The sequence below is a fragment of the Bos taurus genome, chromosome 18, assembly GCF_002263795.3.
Source record: "Bos taurus isolate L1 Dominette 01449 registration number 42190680 breed Hereford chromosome 18, ARS-UCD2.0, whole genome shotgun sequence".
Lineage (NCBI taxonomy): Eukaryota > Metazoa > Chordata > Mammalia > Artiodactyla > Bovidae > Bos > Bos taurus.
In genome coordinates this window covers 16,592,292-16,611,039 of record NC_037345.1, presented here as the reverse complement: position 1 = coordinate 16,611,039, position 18,748 = coordinate 16,592,292, and the positions used below count along the sequence as shown (strand labels likewise).

General features: G+C 48.0%; 1 protein-coding gene across 1 annotated transcript in view; it reads left to right on the top strand.

The window, feature by feature from the left end:
• The window catches only part of ABCC11 (ATP binding cassette subfamily C member 11), an 89,325-nt gene that overhangs the window by 67,981 nt on the left and 2,596 nt on the right, over positions 1-18,748 (top strand). The window contains 8 exon segments of the mRNA XM_059877420.1: positions 2,794-3,020; positions 3,131-3,268; positions 4,511-4,697; positions 9,253-9,342; positions 10,532-10,721; positions 12,897-13,056; positions 16,759-16,837; positions 17,396-17,509. Coding sequence (XP_059733403.1) covers positions 2,794-3,020; positions 3,131-3,268; positions 4,511-4,697; positions 9,253-9,342; positions 10,532-10,721; positions 12,897-13,056; positions 16,759-16,837; positions 17,396-17,509 — 1,185 coding nt within the window.

Below are 18,748 nucleotides of genomic sequence, written 5' to 3'. Positions count from 1 at the left end.
AGGTGGGAGCAGGCCAGAGAATGAGATAGGTTCTTGAAACTCTCCCACGACTAAGTTTAATGCCCCTTCCTAGAGGATCAACCCTCAGCTATCAATGCTGGCCTCTGTTGGCTGAGCACAGTCACATAAACAGTTTCTTCTAATTTCCTTAAGTTCCTTTTGAAGTGGGTATTTTACTCTTATCTTACACATGAGAAAATGGAAACCCCATATGTGTTATGGTTAGAATGTATGTTATGGCTAGAATACCAAGTTATCTATAGTGTCACATTAGCTCTTGGACATGTCCTTTCTGTCTTTCACTTATCGAATATTACTGGGTGCCAGGCTCTGGAGTAGGCACTTGGTTCACAGTGGTGAGTGAACAATGCAGATGTGGTTTGGGTCATCTTAGCCTACAGCTTAAGGACGGAGATGGACAGGAAAATAATCTGTTGTAATATGATGTGCAGAGTTAACCATGAGGGTGGCACACAGGACCATAAGAAAATGGCACACCTGACCCAAGCATGGGGGTGGTGGAAGGAAGGTGGGAGTCCAAGAAGGCTTCTTGGAGGAAGTGACCTCTATGCTAAGATCTGAGGATGAACGAGATCTCGCCAGGTCAAGATTAAGAGGTGAGCAAAAGCAGAACATTTCCAGAGAGCTGCATGGAGCTCAGGAAGGCTGGAGCTGAGAACTGTAGAGAGGGGCTTCTCAGAGGGATTCTCGGGAGGCAATGAGGGCACCCGTCATTCCTTGTAGATTCAAAGCAAATCCTTTAAAAATATTTTTTTTGATGTGGGCCGTCATTTTAAATATCTTTATTGAATTTGTTACAATATGTTTTGGTTTTTTGCCATGAGTTTCCTGACCAGGGATCAAACCAGCACCCCCTGCAATGGAAGGCAAAATCTTAACCACTGGATCATCAGGGAACTCCCACAAATTGTGTTTTAATTTAGGAGGGTGAGGCCAAGGCATTTCCCCACATCTCAGATAAAGCAACCGGCTTGATGAGCCAGAAGGCAGGAGAGGGAAAAATTACTCCAAAGCCTGGCAGTCCTTACCACCTAATCTGTGGTGGTGGCAGCAGATAGCTGGTCTCTAAGTTTCTGACTACACATTCCCAGATTCTAGAAATACCTAGTACCCAGGCCTTCTCAAAGTTATGTTCTATATTTTAATTTTGAGAAATGTTCAAGTTTTTTTCATTAGAAAATACATTTCATATTTTAAACATTTTCTTTTTGCTCACCCTTTTATGGCTTTATTGATCTTAAATTTGCCATGTAGTTTTAGATAATCACAAGTAAAGGAAAAATCTCTGAAAAAATTGGCTCAACTATAAAATCAACAAATATAAAAACAAAACTAGAACCAGATTAATTTACTACTTAAGGAGGCAACCAGAGATCCTGACCCTGTGTCCCCACCATATACTCCTAATCCCTAGTGAGCATGGGCTCTCACCAAGACCCCTTTCATGCCACAGCTGAGCTGAGTCCTGCCCCCCCTAACCCCTCACTCCTCAAAAGTGCTCGGTGTCCTAAGGGGGTGATTGCTTTAGTCTTTTATTTGTGATTGTGAATATTCTTTTTGCTTTAGCTCATGTATTTAACAAAAGATTCTGGAGATAAAATTAAAGACAATTTAGAAGCAGAAGAAGAAAGCAAGGATCTCACAGTCTGCCCCACTGATGTTTGCTGCTCCCTACCTCCTACCTTGGGCTTGCCTGGTGGCTCAGAGGGTAACGAATCTGCATGCAAGGAGAGAGACCTGGGTTCAGTCCCTGGGTCGGGAAGATCTCCTGGAGAAGGAACTGGCAACCCACTCCAGTATTCTTGCCTGGAGAATTCCATGGACAGAGGAGCCTGGCAGACCATGGGGTTGCAAAGAGTCAGACACAACCAAGGACTATTTGATGATGACCTTCTACCTTAGACAGCAAGCAAACTATACTTATCAGCAGGATCCAGACATTTGCCACGAGGGCTGCTGTAAGAGCCACTTCATGACTCAAATAATAATATTAATGTGTTGGTTGCTCAGTCGTGTCCGACTCTTTGTGACTGCATGGACTCTAGCCCACTAGGCTTTTCTATTCATGGGATTTTCCAGGCAAAAATAGTGGAGTGGGTTGCCATTCCCTTCTCCAGGGGATCTTCCTGACCCAGGGATTGAATCTGCATATACCCTTTACAATTTTATTTATTTACTTACCTCTGTGCAGGTTTTCTTCAGTTGCAGTGGCCGGGGGTTGCTCTTTGTTGTGGTGTACAAGCTTCTCATTGCAGTGGCTTTGCTTGTTGCAGAGCACTGGTCTAGAGCGTGGGCTTAGTAGTAGTGGTGTATGGGCTTAGTTGCTCTGAGGCGTGTGGCATCTTTCCAGACCCAGTATTGAACCGGTGTCCCCTACATTGACAGGCATATTCTTAACCACTGGACCGCCAGGGAGGTCCCAATATACCCTTCTAAATCATATATTTTAGTATACTTGCAGAGTTGTACAATCTTCATCACAACTCTGAAGCATCATTATCATCCCCATTTTACAAATGAGGACCCTGAGACTCAGAGAGTTTATATGTAACTTGCCTACAGTCCCAGAGCAATAGGTGGAAGACGGGCAGCCCTGGAGTCCAGGCAAACTGACACTCTGGAGCCTCTGCCTTTAAGTCGTGCTCTACGTTGCCTTCCCTGGATATCCTTCAGTCTGCATCCTGTACATCATTCAGAGCTTGAGGATGTCTTCATCAAGCCCCCACCATGGCGTGCAGAGCCTTGTGACCTGGGTTGCTTTTGCTCTCACAGGTGTCCCACTGCCCTATGTGCTTCTTTGACACAACCCCCACTGGCCGGCTCCTGAACTGCTTTGCAGGGGACATGGATGAGTTGGATCAGTTCTTGCCCATAATGATTGAACAGTCTGTGCTCCTGGTTTTGGCGGTGATCATCATCCTGTTGATAATCAGTTTCATGTCTCCCTATATCCTGCTGATGGGAGTCGTCATCCTCTCTGCTTGCCTCATTTATTTTAGGTGAGTGGGTTCTTTTTGCTTGTGAATGAGGTTTGAGTCTAGGACCGACCTAGAACTGGAGGGTGTCAGAGGTGGATGGCCCAGGTCGCTCCCTCCCGTTCTCAATGCAGGATGTTCAAGAAAGCCATCAACGTGTTCAAGAGACTGAAGAACTACAGCTGCTCCCCTTTGTTTTCGCACATCCTCACCACCCTGCAGGGCCTGAGCTCCATCCATGTCTATGGAAAAACTGAAGAATTCATCAATGAGTGAGTCCTTCTGCTCTCTGAGGGTGATGGGGAATGTGGCAATGGTGGGGAACAGGAAGGAAACAGAGCACCTGGGAACAGCACCATCGTCAGAAGACTCAGAGCGATCATTGTTTTATTCCATTTATTTCACTGCACCTCCAGAACCCCATCTGGAAGATGGTACTTATAAGAATAAAAAATGTAAGGGATATGAAAAATGTCTGTCAGTTTTAAAGACCTGTGCTGTTATATACATATTTTAATACACTGAATGGTCAGATGTATTGCCATGTTAGTACTGAATGCATTTCTTTCTTTCTTTCACTTGCAAACAGATATCTAAATATAATAAAATAATAAAGAACAATAGTTTTCGAAATAGCAGAATTTTCTTCACTATTCACACCCATAGATTTGCCTTCTAAATGTTTGTTGAAACAATCAAATCCTATGATTGTTGCTGAGGTTTAACTGTGTAACATAAACTTATCTACTTGTAAGCATCAGTCAAACATGGTCTGCACTGAACTACAAAAAGTTTGCAGTCTAATGGAAGACAGGGGACACAGATGTATATTTTTGTAATAAGACAAGTGTTGAATACAATGCAATAGGGAGAAACGCAGGTAGAATGACTTGGGGTTTCAGAGGAGAAAGTGATAACCCGCAGCTTGGGATCAGGGAAGGCTTTGGGGAGGAGGCAACATCTGAGGTGGCCTTGAAGCCAGGGAAGATTTGGGCATGGGAGATGGTGTGTGCTCTGTTAACTGAAATATTGAATGAACCATGGTGCCAGCTCTCCCGTTGGCACTAGAGAGACCCAAAGACTGTGCAGAGACTAGGACTAAGGGATCATTCAGTCAACATTGAGACCCTCCCAGGTGCTCAGCACCCAGTGGGGATACAGCTGTGAGCAAGGTGAACAGATACGAAGAAGGGATTGCTTTCCTTCATTCACTCACAAATCTGGGCCTTTATTCATTCTTGTTGGCCCAGTAGAGTAACTTACCCATCCTGAATCAATTATCGAGGCGAGGAGAAGAGAACTTCTAATAGGCCTAAATCGGTCCGAGCTCACTCCTAGATCTGGGGTCAGGTGAACTCCATGGCTGAGAAAGGAGTAGAAAGGAATCCTCTCCAATTTTCTTCGTTGGTTCTTTGGTGAGACTGGGGAGCTGGATGCTGGAGAAAGCAACCAGTGTTAGGAAACCCTGGGTCAGACAGACACATGTGACTTTCATGTTGTCCTTTCTTTGTCAGGTTTAAAAAGCTGACAGATGTACAGAATAACTACCTGCTGATGTTTATGTCTTCCACGCGATGGGTGGCCTTGAGACTGGAGCTCATGACCAACCTGGTGACCTTGGTGGTAGCCCTGTTTTTGGTTTTTGGCCTTTCCTCTGTCCCCCATTCCTATAAAGCCATGGCTTTCAGCCTCGTCCTGCAGGTAAGGGATGGACTATCAGACAGCAGGGGGCCAGGGAGGAGGCTGGTGGTGGTCTGTGGCCTGTGGGCAGACTTGGGGGTCTGTGGGACTTTGATTACACCTTGGGTTTTGGCCATTTGTGACCTTATGAACTGGATGCTTGGCTTTCTGAATCTGCAGCTTTGTTCTGTTTCCTTGTCACTTCCGAACTGGGAAGCCTACATTGAAAGGTATTTAACAGAATCAGAATATTGGGATTGAAGAGAAGCCCAGAGACAGCAGAGTCCAACCTTCCTATTATGTAAATGGGGAAACTGAGGCTCAGAGAGGGGAAGGAGTTGTCTGAACACACAGAGCTTTAGAAGCAGAGCCAGGGAAGACCCTGGACCTCTTGGTTTCCTGTGGTGTCTTTTTTACTTTACTGTACATACCCTGAGTCAGTTGTCACTTTTCTGAGGTACCTGGGGAGGCTATTTAAAATGTAGGTTTCCCAGTTCTCCTCTGGGGCAGGCCTGTGAGGCTTCAAAGTGCATAGACTTGAACCCGAATGCTCGGCCCAGCCTGGTAGGCTGATTCAGCTGGGCTCATGGAGCTGACAGGAGGGCCACACTCCAGAGCACAGAGGAGCGATTCAGAGTCAGGTCCTGGTTGGGTGGGGTCTTGGAATCTGATTTTTAAAATGCGTTCTTGAGGGGACCCTGGTGTAGAAGCTTTTCATGTCTCATGGCCTGAATTCTTCCATGCCCAGGATCAGGGCCAAGGCTTATGTCCACAAAGTCCTGGGGAAGGGCTCTCCCCAGAGGGCTGTGAGGCTAGTTAGGAAACTCAGTAAACCGTGGGTGCACAGTTCCATTGGCACCCTCTCCCACAGGGGTAGTCGTTAACCATCCTCTCTCATTCTTTCTCTCTAACTGGGCTTGGGTCTTGTGTGCCCCCTGCTGAGGCATCCTCTTGGGTGCAGAGGGGCTCCTTCCTGCTCCTTGTTGAACCCTGTGGCAGACACACATGAGTGCTGTGCTCACATGGCCAGGTCTGGGTGCAGACTCTTCTGAGGGTGCACAGGCCATGCCGGTGGCTGTGTGGTGCGCATGCCCACAGACAGCCGCCCCAGGCCTTAAGTGGGCAGCTGGGGAGCTTGCACTGAGCCCATGCCCTGCTGGACACTTGCTATGCTTCTTCCATTGAACTGTCACCACATTCCATGAGATGCGGCCAAGTGGTTAAGAACATGTGGCTTGGAAGCTGCAGGTTCTCAACAGGCTCTGTTCATTATCATCTATGTGACTTTGGGGAAATCTGTTACCCTCCTTATTCCTTTTATGAAAGGGAGATAATAAAAGTTCTGGAATCATAGACTTGTAAGGAATATATGTAAACTCAAGGGTTCATACGTGTTAAAACCTTGGCCCAGAATAAACGCTGGATAAACGTTCCCTATTATGGTTCCCAGCTTACAGATAAGAAGCTACAGTTTCCAGAGTTAATTTGCCTGTGTTCCCACAGCAGCTGAGAGACAGGTTTGTCCATGGTGGGACACACTCTTCTCTCTCTCATTTTTTCTGACACACAAATATATAAACACACACCTGCACACACATGAACACATGTGCATGTGGCCCACTGCAGAATTACCCTGAGCCTTCCAGAACTCTGGGGAGAGGCCCCACACTGGAGTCCTGGGGGACATGCGTCACTAAGGACAGAGATGCCCCCTGCCTGCTGAACCCTGTGCCTAGGTTATCTAGTGCTGGAGCAAAGAGTGGGTGGAGGCTTTGCTGTCCCAAGTGCACCATGTATTGGGGTGTTTGCTCAGGGTTGACCAGTTGTCCCACCACAGGACACCAAGGAGAAACTCTGCTAGAGGGCCTGAGGATTTAAGAATGGCCCTAAGTTCATCCTTTCTTCTCAATGTCTGGTGTTCTGTTTGAGTGTCTAATTTCTATGCTGGGTAACAACTTCTCAGCCCACCTGCCTTGCCCATCCCTGAACCCCTTCCCATCCACTTTCTTCAGTTTAGCTGCTCAGTCATGTCTGACTCTTTGAGACCCCATGGACTGTAGCCTGCCAGGGTCCTCTATCAATGGAGGTTCTCCAGGCAAGGATACTGGAGTGGGTTGCCATGCCTTCCTCCAGGGGATTTTCCCAGCCCAGGGATCAAACCCAGGTCTCCATCATTGCAGGAGGATTCTTCACCATCTGAGCCAGAAGGGAAGCCCAAGAATACTAGAATGGGTAGCCTCTCCCTTCTCCAGGGGAACTTCCTGACCTAGGAATTGAACTGGGGTCTCCTGCATTGCAGGTGAATTCTTTACCAGCTGAACTACCCCCACTCCAGAGTGATCTTTAATTCTGGTTTTCCTCATGTCATAACCTTGGTTAGACCCTCTAGAGACTCTTTGTCTCGTTATGCACTAAACCTAAGCCATCCACCTACATTCCAGGCCCTTACATCTGGCCCTAGTCCCCACACACACTCTGTCCTCTGATCAGACTTTGACTTCTGCATGTACTCTGGAGGAAATTCAGGCTTCGGGAGGCAGGTATCACACACAATGTTGCTTTGTAGCCTTGAGAGATTTCTTAGTAAATATTAGAGATACTTTTGGTTACAAGCCAAAACAAGTCATATAACCAATTCAAAATGGCCTTAGCAATCTGGGAACTTATTATCTGATGTGACCAGAAGGCTGAGGTAGGGCTGTCCTCTGTTGGCAAATTTACTGGCTTATCATGAACCCATGATCTTTAATTTTTCTGCTCTGGCATCCGCAGTCTGACTTTATCCTCAGGATTGTCTACTCAAGTTCACGGAATGGCTGCTGCAGCCCCAAACAACTCATCCTCATCCAGAAACTGCTAAAGACTGGAGAGGAGATAACTTTTTCCATGTGCCCCCTTGTAAGAACAAGGAGTTGTTTCCTAGAATACTCACATCTGAGTTTTCCTTGTGCTTCGTTGGCCAGAATTGTGTCATGGCTCACTGCTAGGGCTTCCCTGGTGGCTCAGAGGGTAAAGCGTCTGCCTGCAATGAGGGAGACGGGGGCTAGATCCCTGGGTCAGGAAGATCCCCTGGAGAAGGAAGTGGCACCCCACTCCAGTACTCTTGTCTGGAAAATCCCATAGACTGAGAAGCCTGGTAGGCTACAGTTCATGGTGTCGCAAAGAGTCGGACACGACTGAGTGACTTCACGTCACTGCTAAACCAGTCATTGGCAAGAGGATAGGGGTTAATATGATTGGTTTGAAGTAACCAAGCCTCCCTGGAATTCCAGGCTGCCAGACACCTGAACATAACAGAAGCTGTGTCAGCAAGGAACGAAGATGGGACTGGCTGTTGATAGGCAGTCAGTCAACTGTGCCTGATATCCTTTCCCAGCTCAGTGTCATTTCATGATGGTGGCCTCTTCTCTGACTTCTACAGGTTTTCCCTCCCTGGTCTCCTTAGCCCATACATACCCTTTGCTTTATCCACAGTCACATGGCCTGAGGAGCCCTGAATGGATGATGCCATTTTACTACTGTCAAGACTGTCCCCCTACTATGAACACCTGTCTCCATCCATGTTTAGCTGGCTAAATCCCACCTCTCCTTAAAAAGGTGCCTCCAGTGCCACCCCCTCCAGGAAGCCTACCCAGCAGCCCTTGTCTGGTGACTGTCCTGTGGCCATGACGGAGCTGAGTGCTTCCTCTATCATGCCGCCTTCTCGATTGACCTGTCTTTCTCCCCATTCTACTGGGTGCTCCTTGAGGGCAGGGACTGGGTCTGCTGCACTTTAAGCATGGAGCCTGGCCCAGCACCTCCATCAGAGTTTGTTGATTGACTGTATAAGGGAGTTGTTGCCTGGCACCTTCTGCATGGCCTGAGGGGTGCAGAGCATCAAAACTGGGGCCCCCATCCCAGCTCTGCCGCTGGCTTCTGGGTGATTCTGTGTGTATCACTTCCTCTCTCTGGGCCTCTGTATCCTCATCTGTGGTGCCTCCAATTCCTAAGAATTCCTGAGGCTCCTCTTAGTCTGGTTTTTCCTGAAGGCAGAGCCTGAGACAAGGACTCGGATGCAGGTAGATTATTTGTGAGATGCTGTCTAGAAAGGACCCAGGAGCAGGAGCATGTGACAGGGGAGGAGGAATTGCACTGCAAGAGTGTCATCGAGAGTCACTGCTCCATCAGCAACTAACAGGATTGTCCCTGAAGGCCAAGAGATAGGAGAGTTTATCTAATGGCTCCTTTCCCCACTAGGAGAGGGCTGCTCCCAAGGGCCGTAACTCCCATGTTTCTGGGCTGCACTTGGGCTGAGTGGGCTCCTGTAGTATGGACAAAGGTTTTGAACATAAAGCAAAGGGCACCTGAGGTGAAACAGGCTTGGTGGGATTCTCTCCTACAGCTGCCCACCACAGCTGCAGCCACACTCAGACGTAGCTCAGTGGGGCACCAGAGATACCTGCTCCTTCCCTTTAAGGGAAGTTGTCTTGGTTTGAGGAGCTACTCAGGAGGAATGGCAATTTCCCACCTTTGGAAGTGGTGAGAACCTGAGGTCACCCCTACAGCCTGCTACTCAGATACTTCTCCTTTGTTCCAGCTGGCGTCCAACTTCCAGGCCAGTGTCCGGATTGGTTCAGAGGCAGAGGCATGCTTGACAGCTGTGGAGAGGATACTGCAGTACATGAAGGTGGGACACAGATCTGGCTTTGTGCAGGGAGATGTGGAAGTCTCACGTCCAGCCTTTGCAAGCCCCAGCACCTCAAGGGCCCTGAGATTTTCCCAGGAGGCAACTGGCTTCTGGTCCTTCCCCTTCAGCTCCCCCAGAAGGATATATATCATCTCTCAGAAGCTCTTCCACACTCATCAGCTCTTTTTGACCATATCCCTCATGGCACTCTTGGATATAGATGGAATGATCTGCCCTTTTTAGAAGAGAGAGGTTTGCTCAAATATAATAATGATGATAACAATAATAATTGTTATTAATATGGCTTCTATTTACGTCATAGTACTTAAGAATCCAGATGTGGAAACAGATCACCTGGGTTCAGGTCTAAGCTTTGCTCCTTGAGTCAGCTGTGTAGCCTTGTGACTTATTCAGCCTCTCAGCTCCCCATCAATGAAATGAGACAGATCGCAGTATCTGTGTCATTGGGTTATTACAAAAATTAGATCACATCCTATGTAAATCACTTAACGCAGTGCCTGGCCCATAGTAAAGGCTCAGTATAATGATATCTAGATTGTTTCATTGAAACATCTAACATGTTTCATGTTTCAAAACAACTTTAATATGGTTAGCTGAATTATTATCCCAATATCCAGAGGAGGAATCTTTCCTCCCAATCCAGCCACCTTGCTCAATGCAGAGTTGTGGGCTTAGAGTCAGGCAGCCCTGGGTTTGAGTCCCCATCAGCTGTGTGATCTTAACATGTCATCCGACCTGTGTGAGCCTCTATTTCCTTGCCTGTGAAATCATTTAAAATTGCCTACCTCCTAGGATAGGAATAGAAAGAAATTGTCTGCCCAAGGGCTCTGAGCTCTAAAACACAACTAACAGGAGTGAGCTAACCCTGCTATCCTGGTTATCATTATTCCAGATTCTGTGTCTTTAGAGCCTCACACAATAAATTAGAGTTTTCTATGTTAATAACATGGGAACTACCAATATGGTTTCTCACTCTTTGGGGATAAAATCATGTGCATTTCAGGTGATTGGGGGTGGGATGCTCCTCTGATCACATGGTGGTGGCTCAACCCTGATTCAAGGGCAGGCTGGGATGGTTCACACACTCAACAGCTAGAGGCCAGTGGGTCAGCAGGGGATGGGCAGAGATGGATAATCATTGATTTATTTTTCTCTGTTTGAAAACGAGATGTGTGTCCCTGAGGCTCCTTTACACATAGAAGGCGCAAGCTGTCCTCGTGGGTGGCCACAACATGGGGAAATCACGTTCCAGGATTACCAGATGAAATACAGAGACAACACGCCCATTGTCCTCAACGGCCTCAGCCTGACGATTCACAGCCAGGAAGTGGTGGGCATTGTGGGAAGGACAGGCTCTGGTGAGCTCAGGGTCCAGGGCATGCCCTGTCTTCAACATTGGATTTGGGTGTCAGACTTGTCTTCAGACATGTGGTGACTCAGTGACCCTACAAATAGTTACTGGGGACTCATTTTGTGCTAGAAGAACAAAACCCATAGTCACTGCTGTCATGGGATCCCAGTGGAGGCGACAGATGTTGACAGGTCATCAAATAAGGAATGAGGAAGATAATTGCCTTGGTGGTGAAGGCCCTGGGGAAGGAGAGGGGTGATGTTAACAGAGCCACGGAGTTGTTGGGCCCTTGAACTACAGTAGTCTGCACTCTGAGGCCAATGTTTGCGATGGAAGGGTGAACAGGGTGCAGGAAGGAGTGCTTCCTGCAGGGGGCGTGCAGAGCTCTGCAAGGGCCAAGACCAGCTTGCGTGGGCTTCCCTGGTGGCTCAGATGGTAAAGAATCTGCCTGCAGTGCAGGGGACCCAGGTTTGATCCCTGGATCTGGAAGATCCCCTGGAGAAGGAAATGGCAGCCAACTCCAGTGTTCTTGCCCAAAGAATCTCATGGACAGAGGATCTTGGTGGGCTACACAGTCCATGGGCTCACAAAGAGTTGGACAGGACTGAGTGACTAACACTTTCCTTCTCCCCTCCCCCTCTCAGTCAGTTCAGTTCAGTCGCTCATTCGTGTCCGACTCTTTGCGACCCCATGAATCGCAGCACGCCAGGCCTCCCTGTCCATCACCAACTCCCGGAGTTCGCTCAAACTCACGTCCATCGAGTCGGTGATGCCATCCAGCCATCTCATCCTCTGTCGTCCCCTTCTCCTCCTGCCCCCAATCCCTCCCAGCATCAGAGTCTTTTCCAATGAGTCAGCTCTTCGCATGAGGTGGCCAAAGTACTGGAGTTTCAGCTTTAGCATCATTTCTTCCAAAGAACACCCAGGGCTGATCTCCTTCAGAATGGACTGGTTGGATCTCCTTGCAGGCCAAGGGACTCTCAAGAGTCTTCTCCAACACCACAGTTCAAAAGCATCAATTCTTCAGTGCTCAGCTTTCTTCACAGTCCAACTCTCACATCCATACGTGACCACTGGAAAAACCATAGCCTTGACTAGACGGACCTTTGTTGGCAAAGCAATGTCTCTGCTTTTCAATATGCTATCTAGGTTGGTCATAACTTTTCTTCCAAGGAGTACCTCTTTTTCCACCTGCTTCTCCCCACTTCCTTTCTCCTGGCTGACCTCTTCCTTCTCTTCCTCTCATCACTTTTGGGAGATCTGACCCAAGGTTATTCACCCCTTTCCACTTTTTGCCTTGTTCAGATCCCAGCCTTGGGCTCCAGGGGCTGCCTCCTCCAGGCAGCCCCCCAGGATGACAGGAGCCTCCCAAGTCTCTGTTTCCTCAGGCTCCTGCAGGCCTTGTACTGCTGCAAAGTGAAGAGCTCCCAGCTGTATTCTTTCATGTGCTTCTCCCTTTCCGTTTCTCCCCTGCAGCTGGGCTGAGAGGGCTGGGTCTGATGTAGAGCTGCTCTCAAGTAGTGATGGTCCAATTGACTGAATTCATCCAGTAGGTATTTAGTGAGCACTTACTGTATGCCAGGCCTGGAAACACAAAGGTGAACAAGACACATGGCTGCCCCTCACACGGACCTTACCTTTTACAGCAGAGGTTGGAAACTCAAATGTACGTGATGGGCCTGGGGTGTGAGGAAACGAGGGTGGGGAGGGCAGCGCATTGAACTTGAATACTGTTCTCTCTCAAGGAAGCAGCTATGCTTGGCTCTAGCTGCCTGTTGCCTGAGGGGATATGGGCCCAGTGTTGCCCATTTTACTGACTCTCAAGAGAATCATGCAGTTTGAGCTTTTGTATACTGGGTCTTTGGATTTTTTTTTTTTTTAATGCTGGCAAAGAATTAAAAAAGCAGCAATAACATCGTGTGTGTGAAACAAAACTTATGTGTGGGCTGGATTTACCCAGGGCTCCATTCACGCCCTCTGACTGAGGCAGTAAGAGCTGTTCATGGTTTTGGGCACCCCTTGGGGTGGGGACTGGAGACTCCAAGCCTCTTCTGCCCTCTCTGGTTCATGATGACAAGGAGTGGGTCATGGGGAGGGGAGTCTGGGGTGGACACCAGGTCTGACCTGTGCTGCCCCTCCTGCAGACTCAGGAGACAGAGCCCCACTTATTCTTGCCCTGCAGGGAAGTCCTCCTTGGGGGTGGCTCTTTTCCGCCTGGTGGAACCAGCCGGTGGCCGTATCCTCATCGACGGCGTGGACATCTGTAGCCTCAGCCTGGAGGACCTGCGGTCCAAGTTCTCAGTTATCCCTCAAGATCCAGTCCTGCTGTCGGGGACCATCAGGTGAGCGCTGGGCTGAGGCAGCCTGAGCAGAGGACAGTCTCCCAGCAGGAGTCACTGAGTGGATCCCTAGGGATGGGCTGCCACTCATCACCTATGGCCAGAGTCCCAATTTCTGGGCCTCTGCTCTCTCCTTGGTGGGAGAAGAGATGTCCTTGATGAATGAATGAGGTCTGGATACACACAAGAACACTTCAATCAAAAGGCCTAAACAAAAGGCCTAATTTTAATTTTTAAAAACCCTAATGGGATTGGTCAGATTTCATATCACTATCAGTGTTTGCTCTGTGGTTGACCACATATTTCCATGTCTGGATGTGGTTTATTCTCTTCTGTCTCCCTCTGGATAAGGCCAACAGGGGTGTTTAAGCTCGATGTTTGCAATCCAGGCAGTCCCGTCAGTGAGGCAGATGGAACTGGGTCTCTGGCCTCCTCGCCACACTTTCTGTTTCTTCTCAAGGCAACTTGGGGATTAAGCATCATCCAGGTTACTGCCGGTGCTTGTTAGTGCTTCTTAGCCGCGTGGGAGTCCACGGTACGGAGTCTGAGGAAGGATGAGGCATGAAAATGAAGCTGGGTGCCTCACATACAGGGATATCTAAGGGCATTTATCTTCTTAGAGGCAAGAGGATAGACTAACCACAGAGCTTCAGTCATCCATTTATTTATTTACCCATCATTCATTCATTCCTTCATCCTTTCATCCACTTAACTTGCCTTTTCTGAGCCTCTGCCAGGTCGACATTGTGCTAGGGACTGGGGACACTTGGATGAATGATCAGTGCCCTTCTTCCCCTCAGAAGTTCACATTCAAGGGTGCGGGGAGTTGTAGACATGTAAGACCTGTCAAGTTATAATATTAATACAAGGATGTAATTTGCTAGATCAGAGATATAAACCCAGTGCTAAGGGAACCTAAAAGGAGGACAAATAACTCTGCCTGGGGGAATTCAGAAAGCCTTCCAGAGAAGCAGGGGAGGCCTTTGAGTAGGGTCTTGAAGGCTAAGTAGAAGACTGCACGGCAGAAAAAAGGAGGAAAGCCTTTCAAAGGAGAGTGCGTACTGTATGCACAGAGAACTTTGTACCGATTGTGTTGTTTTAGAGGAATGAGATAAAATTTAGTGATAGATTTCTGTGTTAAGGTAGAAGTTGGCCCGAATCTATCGTGCCTTGATATAGGAGTAGTAGAAACATGAATTAATATTTATTGAACATTTAAATGTGCCAGCCCTATGCTTTAATGTTCTGGGTCATTGCAGTGTCAGAGCAACTCTGTGAGGTGGGCACTATTACTTTCTACAAACTGAACTTAGGATAGTGACTTATTGAAGGAGACACACACACAAAAGGTAGAGATGAGATACAACTCCAGATACTATCGCCCTACCGAGTCATAGTACCTCCCCTCCCCCCACACTGCTTGCAGCAGAAAGTGTGCACCGGCGGACAGGAGACCTGGGTTCCCTGCCTTTCGAGGTTCTGTCTAACTCTGAGTATCTTGATGCCAGCCTGTCTCTCTGACGTGTGGTATGAGCTTGAACAAGCCACTTAACACTGATAAGTCATAATTTTCTCATCAATAAAAGAGATCCGTCTCATGAGGAAGAGGATGTCAATGAACCCATCTGTAAAAATGCTTTGGCAATTGCCAAATATTAAGCAAATAGGGCATTCTATCTTCTGCCTCTTCAATCTAGCCATACACGCAGAATGTATGTTGAACTGGGGGGAAAAAAAAAACAGCGGTTAAGACAGTTTTCAACTGGGACTGAGTGGCTGCATAACAAGGATGTGTTTATAATGTTTCCTATGCCAAATGCCAGGGCAAACCTTAATGGGTATAAAGTCCAATTAGATCCAAATATGATGTTAGTTGCCTGGATGATCAGTTAGGATTCCTTCTCTGCAAGAGACAGGAAAAAAAAAAAAAACAACCTTACCACAATGAGATAACACCTTATACCTACTAGACTAGCGATAAGAAAAGAAAAAGGAACATAACAAGCGTTGGTAAGAATGTTGAGAAATTGGAACCCTCAGGAACTATTGGTGAGAACGTAAAATAGCACAGCCACTGTGGAAAACAATTTGGTGGTTCCTCAAAGAGTTAAATGTAGAATTATCATATGATCCACCAAACCTGGTTCTACAGATTTGAAAGAATTAAATTTCAAGAATCAAATCTACAGATTTGAAAGAATTACCACAGAATTGAAAGCAGGGCTTAACAGATACTTGTATAACAGTGCTTATGACCTTATTCACAATAGCCAAAAGGTAGAAACACCCAAATGTCCATTGACAGATGAATGGATGAACAAAATGTGACCTATACAAACTGTGGTGTATCATTCAATCAGAAACAAATGAAAAATTGATACATGATACAACATGGATGGATCTTGAAAGCATTATGCTAAGTGAAGTAAGCCAGATGCAGGATGCTTCAGTCGTGTCCTACTCTTTGTGACCCTATGGACTGAAGCCTGCCAGGCTCCTCTGTCCATGCGATTCTCCAGGCAAGAATACTGGAGTGGGTTGCCGTGCCCTCCTCCAGGGGATCTTTCTCAACCCGTGGGATCGAACTGAGTCTATGATGTCTACCTGTATTGGCAGGCAGGTTCTTTACCACTAATGCCACCTGGGAAGCTCCAAATATTGTATATTTCCATGTAAATGAGATACCAGGAATAGGCAAACCTGTAGAAACAGAAAGTAGAAAAGAGGTTACCAGGGGATAAGGGAGGAAGGGGAGGGAGAACGTTCAATCGGCAGAGTTTTTAATTGGTGTTGATGAGTTTTAGTGGTTGTTACCTGACATTGTAAATGTGTTGAACGCCACTAAATTGTACAGTTACAGTTAAAATGATAAATATTATGTTATGTATATGCTAACACACTGAGACGCGCACACACACCCCAGATGGCTTAAGCTAAAAGAACCTCTTGAATCACAAAACAGGAAAGCCAAGGTTGATTCAAAGGACCAATATCCCCTTCAGTCTGCCTTGGCTTCATCCTTGGGCTCCACTGTGGGCCGTGGGGGCTCCATGTCTCCTCTTCCTGAGGCAAGATGGTTGTAGCCTCATTTGTGCAGTTGGTGAGAAAGTACAAACCCTTTTTCTGGTGATTGTTGTCTAGGTCCTGAGATACATTCTGATTGGTTACCTTCCCCACCCCTCAGCCAATTGCTGCGGCCAGGGGTTACCACCTTCTGGTTTGCTTCCACCCGAGTCTGCTCCACCTGGACCACACAGGCTTGATGGCTAGGAAGGAGGTGGCCCCCAAACAAGACTTGGGAGCTGCTGCCTGCAGAAGGAAGAGGTACTGGGAAGGCACAAGGAAGACCACTTGTGGGAGTTTGATGAGTTTCTCTGGATCCAATAATCCAGCTCTAACCATCCTGACTACCCTGGTGGCTCAGATGGCAAGAAGTCTGCCTGCAATGCAATACACCTGGGTTCAATCCCTGGGTCCGGAAGATCCCCAAAAGATGGAAATGGCAACCTACTCCAGTATTCTTGACTGGAAAATTCCACGGACAGAGGAGCCTGGTGGGCCTACAGGCCATGGGATCCCAAAGAGTTGGACACAACTGAGCAAGTTTCACTTACTCAACCATCCTCGGTCACGTGCTCTGTGGGGTGCAGACGACTCAATGGGCAAGTGTGCTTCTTGAACACTTCTCTTTCTCTCCTGAGGCAGATTCAACCTGGACCCTTTTCACCGCTGCACAGACGAGCAGATCTGGGATGCCTTGAAGAGGACGTTCCTGAACAAGACGGTAAGCGTGAGGCTGAATTCTCAGTCCTGCTGGTCCTCCAGGCTCCTCTGGTGCGGTGTGCCAGACGCTGCGTGGATTAAATCATCTCACGGGAATGAGATGGTTTGAGATCCCTAGATAAGGGCTGATGATGCCAGTAGTAAGCCAGGCATTTACCAGCTCAGGGCAAGGGGGGTACAGCTTTGTCTTTCTGGTGCTTACAGTCAGGAAACTCAGATGGGACCAGTGCTGTGTAGGTAGTGATGAGAACTGCAGACACCGCAGTGGGTGGCCAGCCAGGGCCTCTGTAGAGACACACATTTGACAGACCAAATGCTGAGGGGGCAGCTGGGCACAGATCCTTGAGAGAACATTCCATGTTTAAAAACTAGCAGGTGCAAAGACCTTGTGAGGGGAACTGGATGGGCAGAGCTGGGGACGAGAAAGGTCAGTGTCTGGAGTGTGGAGACAGGGGCGGGGAGGGCTTGTCACAGACAGGACAGGACAGGAGAGGTACGAGGGGGTCAGTTTTAGAACTCATCCCACTGTGGCTCACGGGTGTCTTCCTCGATATCACAGATCTCAAAGTTGCCACAAGGCTTGCAAGCAGAAGTTACGGAAAATGGCTCGAACTTCTCCGTGGGGGAGCGGCAGCTGCTCTGCATTGCCCGGGCCCTCCTCCGCAGCTCCAAGGTGAGAGCTGTGGGGCACGTGAGGGGTCTGGGGGATGCCCAGCTTGGGAAACACACTGCTGTTTCTCCCTCAGGCACCTGGGACTCTGGGCTCCACCCTGGGTTCTGTCCACAAATCCACAAAGGGCTTGATGGTAACTTTCTGCCATTCTGGGCAACCCTGCCTATGGAAGGGGGGCCTCTCTGCCCACGTACTCCGCACCCTGGCACCCCAACCTAGACTTGAAACGTCCTTGCCACAACCAAGCCCCAATGCACGCCTCCTGCACAAGCCACAAGGCTAGAGATAAATTCACTCAAAGTCGCCTACTGTGCTTTCCTTTTAAAACTTGGGGGCAGGACATTCCCTCATCTTTATTAGATGTGAGAATCAGATGACACCTGTTCAGGAGCAAAAGAACATTTTTTTCTTAAAGTTTCATCCATCCAACAGTGTTTCTTCAGTTCAGTTCAGTTCAGTCACTCAGTCGTGTCTGACTCTTTGTGACCCCATGGACCGCAGCACGCCAGGCCTCCCTGTCCATCACCAACTCCCAGAGTTCACTCAAACTCACGTCCATCGAGTCGGTGATGCCATCCAGCCATCTCATCCTCTGTCGTCCCCTTCTCCTCCCACCTTCAATGTTTCCCAGCATCAGGCTCTTTTCAAATGAGTCAGCTCTTCGCATCAGGTGGCCAAAGCATTTGAGTTTCAGCTTTAGCACCAGTCCTTCCAATGAACACCCAGGACTGGTCTCCTTGAGAATGGACTGGTTGGATCTCCTTGCAGTCCAAGGGGCTCTCAAGAGTCTTCTCCAACACCACAGTTCAAAAGCATCAATTCTTCGGCCCTCAGCCTTCTTCACAGTCCAACTCTCACATCCATACATGACCACTGGAAAAGCCATAGCCTTGGCTAGACGGGCCTTTGTTGGTTTAAAATTTTCCAAATATTTCAGATACTACAGGGGCTACTTAGGAGCCAACTTTCCCTCACAAGTGAGGCGCTGTACACACACACACCCACACCTCCACACTCACACAGGTATACATACTTGCACACACAGGCACATGCAATGCACAACATGGTCAGTTAATGAGCAGTGCAAAAATTGTTGGTGCGACAGTCAGAGCTGAGGGGAAGAGCAGACAGAGCTCCGTGGGGCCTGGAGCAGGGAGGTTTCAGAGGAGGAAGCACTTTCCCGTCTTGCTAAGAGAGAGGGGTGACAGGCCTGGCAATGTGTAGGTAACATTTTCTTAA